Below are 5,330 nucleotides of genomic sequence, written 5' to 3'. Positions count from 1 at the left end.
TCTAACTTCAAGAAAATATTTTTAAAATTCAAACTAAAGCGTTCATGATGTGTAATTGACGAAATGATAACATTGAATCACTTTTACAAACGTTAAGGATACAAATAGGACGATTTAAACGTTTAGAGACACAAATAGGATTTACCCCAAACGTTGAGGACAAAAACGATACTTTACTCTTAATAAAATTATTATAATTCAAATTAATTTTAACAAAATAAATTAAAATTATAATTTCAATCTTATCACGTGTATGACAGAGGTTATTACACTTGTTTCATATTAATAACTAATTTTAATATACATCTAATATGATTAAAACTAAATATTTATTAAAAATAATAAAATTTTATTGATGATCAAACTTGAATAGTTTTAAGACCACAATAATGTGATGGTGAGACCAAGCTCTCCTGGCAAAGGAATAAACATGCCCCAAAATGTTCGTAAGGCACACGAGAAACTAATTGGTTTTGACGTAAATTATACACAAAAAAATTGCCATCAGATTGATTTAGTGCCAAAAGATTATGATCTTGTGAGATATAGAGGGATGCTACCGAAACATATGGCGAGATTCCAACATCGAATGGGATTGCCAGCAATTTAGTCCAAGACGATTCAACTCCATGCTCCTTCATTATCCAGAGAGTGCAAATAATTGGCTTATGCGGAGTGGGATAACAAACAGAAAGACAGTTATTGTGGAGTTGCAAGGGAGGCATTTCGGATAAGTCATAGCGCGATCTAGTAACAGGCAGACGCAATCGACCAAACAACTCCGTTTCCAAGTCGAAGGTAAGAAGGAACCACTCAAATTCATAAGATGTACTAATAGTAGGATCATACACAATCCAATTGAGAGTGCCGCTCACAAATATTCCATTACTTGTGCCATGAATATCATACGGAAACACCGGATGATCAACAGTTTTCCAAAAAGGATTTGCACCAAAAGTGAAAACTATAGCCCCAGATCTCACCTTGGAATCAGTTATAAGAGATGAGCCACGACAACCCATAACAAACTTGTACTGGTCATGTAGAATATCATAGCCAAAGCCAAAAAAAACAAGCTTCCCGCACTTGTGGGAGCACTCGAATGGAACGGATGGGGATACCGAACGGGTACTGGGATTCAAAAGAGTAAGAGTGTCAAAGGGATAACCTTGGAGCAAGCAGAGCAATCCGTTACAAGATCCCCAGATGACTTTTCCATCAGCCGGATGTGAACCGAATGTAGTTGGCTGATGCTGGCGATCAAGAATAAGAGATTGTGAAGAGCAATGCATGACGTCGCCCGCCCGTTTCGGTACCTTCCAACACAGCAATGGCGGCGGCTGAGTTAGCGTTGAGCGTTGAAGTTGGTGGTTGGCGAATTCAGGGCTGGAGATTAGGGAGTTCCATGAACGGCATACGATCTTCAGTTGCAGGAGAAGCCTCACTGGAAGCCTCAGCAAGATTTCTCTAATCAGATCTATTGGAAGATTATCTTCGCATTCAAGGTGTTTCATTCTCGTAGTCATAAGACAATTAGGGTTTCCGTCTTTCAAGAAGCTGAGGTGAAGTATATATATATTTTCTCTTTCTAGGTTGTGGCCTCTGCAGAAAAGAATGAATCATAAATGTTAGAATATTCTAAAATATTTGAATATTAATTAAATTATACTCTAATTAATGATATATTCTGTATTTATTAGATTGATTATTTCATGATTTGTTTTGCGAAAATGGTACAGTAAAGCACAAGGTTGCGACTTGCGAGAACCAAATCTGTCATCGAATATACAATGAAATCATTAAAAATTCAATATACAATCTCAAATATTCAAATTTAATATTTTCTAAACTAATAAAATTCAAAGTTTTACCATTTCACATAGTAACTTGTTCATATTTTATCATTCAAAATTAACAATAAAAGATTTTTAATTAACTTCTAATCTCTAATAAGCTCAATTGCTTAACAATCTAGATAAACACTGAACAGAATGGTGACGAGCACAAGAAAAAAAGAGGGAAATTCTTGTGATATAAGAAACAAATAAATGAAATCAAAGACTTAGAATTGAGAAATTATTGAGAATCAATACACACTGATCATATTATTTTGAAATAAAAATTGAATCACACTTCCAAATACAAGGTCTGCACTATATATATAGAAGCTATTGACCTGAAACAAAATAACTAAGTAATCAAGAGTCTAACTGCTCTTCTTTCACTCTTTTTTGAAGCAAATCTTATTTTATTACATTTGTATTCTCAATACTAATCAAGTATTCAACAAAAGCTGAGAATCCAAAGATTTCTCAGCATCCAAAGCCATACAAAGCCAGAGAATCCAAAAAAAAAAACTAAGCAAAGAATCCAAACTCAGCATCCAAACTAAATTCAGAATCGCATCAGCAACAATCCCAACTCAAAACACAAATTTTTTTCATAAAATGAGCAACTCAGAATAACAATTATTTCATAAGGAAAAGTATACTTTACCAAGAGAGAGTCTGCCAACTATTACCAACACGTGATAAATTAGGATTAAACCATAATTAACTTAGATGTGACTTTATTTAATAGATGGGTTTCATGTCCAGCCCAACTCAAGTTGGCAGATTTTGGCAGATAAAAAGTTGGTAACGTAGCACTACTGATTTCATAAAATTTAACAAAAACACCATCAACCATCATCCATCAAAATTTAACAAAATAAGCAAAAATGAACAAAAAGGGAAAAATCAGCAACTCAGAATCAGTAAAATTAACAAAATAAGAAATCATAAATTGAAGCAGCTTTGCTTACGGCCGCGAGGGAGGAAGAGAAGTGACGGCCAGGGAGGAACGAAAGCGAGCTCGAACAGAGAGAGGGGAGATCGAATACACCCTCTCTCTCTCTCTGGCGTCAAAGATGCGAGTTCAGGGAGGCCGACGACGATGATGACAGAGGCAGCGACGCCAACAGCAGCTCCGAGCAGACCTGGCGACGCGAGGAAAAGGGACCCAGGAGAAGAGAATCGGTGACGGAGGGGCTGGACGCTGGCTAAGGAGAAGAGTTCGTCGGTGAAATCGGTGAAGTCGGTGAAGGCGGCGCTGGGCTGACTGAGGATAAGAGTTCGTTGGTGACGGCGGCGATAGGCTGGCTGCTGGAGCTCGGAGAGAGAGTGGCTGCTAGGGTTCCCGTTTGCGAGAGAGCGTGAGGAAGGGAATTATGGCCAGTTTGGGTAAATAACTTAAATAAGTTCTATTGGAAAGGGAACTTAAAGTATAAGGACTTTTATTAATAGTAGCTTATAAATAAGTTATTTTGTGTTTGGATTTTTAACTATAGAAGTACTTATTTTAAAGTTGTAACGTTTGGATAAATAACTCAAAAAATACAATTTTTTTGACTTAAAAGAATGTATATTAAATTTTTTTAAATTGTTTAGACTCATAATTTAAACTAGTCTCTTTCAAGAATTTTATTTTTAAATTTGTCCAACCAACTTTGTTAAAATGTGTTCCAGGTCTATTTCGAGCCACCATCTCTTCTTTACATATTTTCATGAATATAACAGTATTTTGTTCATTCCAATCAACTTTAAATTTTCTTCCGGACTTGCCACTTTCATGAATTTGTTGGGGAAGAACATAAAAAAAAGAAAATTATAAAACTAATTATAAAAATAATAGCAAGTTGTATAAAAATAAAATCACATATAAAAAAAATAAAATTAAAATCACGTATAAAAAAATAAAATTAAAATTGAGATTTCATAGCATACAAAATATTCAATACAAATTTAATAATAAAAATAGAATGATAAAATGATAAAAAAATATCTGAAAGGAATATATGCTCGTTCAAATGGAACAGAAGATGGTGGTGAATGGTCAATACTTCCAGCCAGTGGCGGAACCAGAAATTTCATAAGAGGGGGGCCAATTAAATATAAAATATAACAAAAAATTAACAAAATATGATTTGTAGCATATATATCAAAAAAGTAATTATATTATATAAAAGTCAATGTTCAACTACATACTTTAAGATTTTGATATTTTTAAACTTGCTCGACGATGCTTCATGGAACTAAAATCATCAATTATCATCTCTGAAGTGAATTTTGAAGCAATTTCCTTTTCAATATATACAATCATACAATCTGCTAAAAATTCATCTTCCATCTTGTTTCGAAGCCTTGTTTTAATAATCTTCATAGCTGAAAAGGCCCGTTCAGTTGTTGCTGTTGTCACAGGAAGAGTCAAAACAAGACGAATTAATCTATCAATTAAAGGATATATATTTGATTTTCCTGTCTCTGTCAATTTTTGACACAATTCAGCAAGAGTAGACAAATTCTGAAAATCTGGAGCTTTAACCACATCAAGTTCATAATGTTGTAACTCATAATCCAATTGAATCTTTTCTTGCTTAGAAAAATCTAAAGAATAGAAATTCTTTACAAGATTGCATATGTTGCAAACACTGAATAACTTGAAAGCATCTTTAGGATCTAAAGATGTACTCAATATGAGGAGCTCGGTTGCTTGCTCACTAAATGAGTGAATTGTTTTCATCTTTGACATTTTTAACTTAACTTGAACTATCTAACAAAAAAAACAAAAATAATTGCATATATATTATTTTCTTAAAAAAAAAATATTAAACCTATTGAGCAATAACAAATAATTTTAGAAACACAAATATATAATAACCAAAAATAAAGTTATTGATTTACCTGATTATTTTTTGTTCCAAGTCTCACAAAAAAATAATTCTATTGAGTTTTGTCCTCACTTCAATCTTTGAACACTGTCCATTATAAAAAAAAATAAATTAATTATTTTAAATAAATAATGTAAATAATACTTGACATTGTCATTAACTTAAAAAAAATTGAAATATACCTCTTTGAATCTTTGTTGTGCATTCAATGGTTAATATTTTGTTGTTCACTTCTCTTCAATGGTTTTTCTTCATATGTCTTGTTTTGGTATGGAAAGAAAATTAGAATGAGAAGAGTAGAAGACCAAAAGTTTGGGAATCACTAAAAGAGAGAGAAAAGTGACGCTATGCCTATGATAGTTTGAAATAAATATTTGAAAAATGTACTAGGGTTACTTTAATTAATAGTATGGGCTTGGGCTAGTATAATAGAACCATTTTTATTAATTATTAGAATGAGCTATTTGTTAACAAGAACAACAATAATTCAAATATCCAATACATAGTGCAGTTTTTAGTTATTTTAATTTATAAAATTTTGTAACTTATATTTTTTTAATATTATATATAAAAATAAATTTAATATTATTAATTATTACTATTTACTATTTTTTTTAAATTT

The 5,330-nt window shown here is 32.2% G+C and overlaps 1 protein-coding gene across 1 annotated transcript; it reads right to left on the bottom strand.

Annotated features, from left to right (window-relative positions):
- Nucleotides 1–328: 328 nt before the first annotated feature.
- LOC127741775 (F-box/kelch-repeat protein At3g23880) lies at nucleotides 329–3,208 on the bottom strand. The gene is made up of 2 exons (XM_052254830.1): nucleotides 2,804–3,208; nucleotides 329–1,602 (listed from the first exon to the last, which is right to left on the bottom strand). The coding sequence occupies exon 2, from the start codon at nucleotides 1,524–1,526 to the stop codon at nucleotides 360–362; it is 1,167 nt and encodes a 388-aa protein (XP_052110790.1). The 5' UTR covers nucleotides 1,527–1,602; nucleotides 2,804–3,208; the 3' UTR covers nucleotides 329–359.
- Nucleotides 3,209–5,330: the final 2,122 nt, after the last annotated feature.

The sequence above is a fragment of the Arachis duranensis genome, chromosome 1 (assembly GCF_000817695.3).
Source record: "Arachis duranensis cultivar V14167 chromosome 1, aradu.V14167.gnm2.J7QH, whole genome shotgun sequence".
In the NCBI taxonomy this organism is placed as follows: Eukaryota; Viridiplantae; Streptophyta; class Magnoliopsida; order Fabales; family Fabaceae; genus Arachis; species Arachis duranensis.
Note: the sequence above shows the minus strand (reverse complement) of the source record. Positions and strands in the feature narration are given on the sequence as shown.

Coding starts and splice junctions, on each gene's coding strand:
- LOC127741775 (XM_052254830.1), bottom strand. CDS start 1,526: ATGACTACGAGAATGAAACACCTTGAATGCGAAGATAATCTTCCAATA.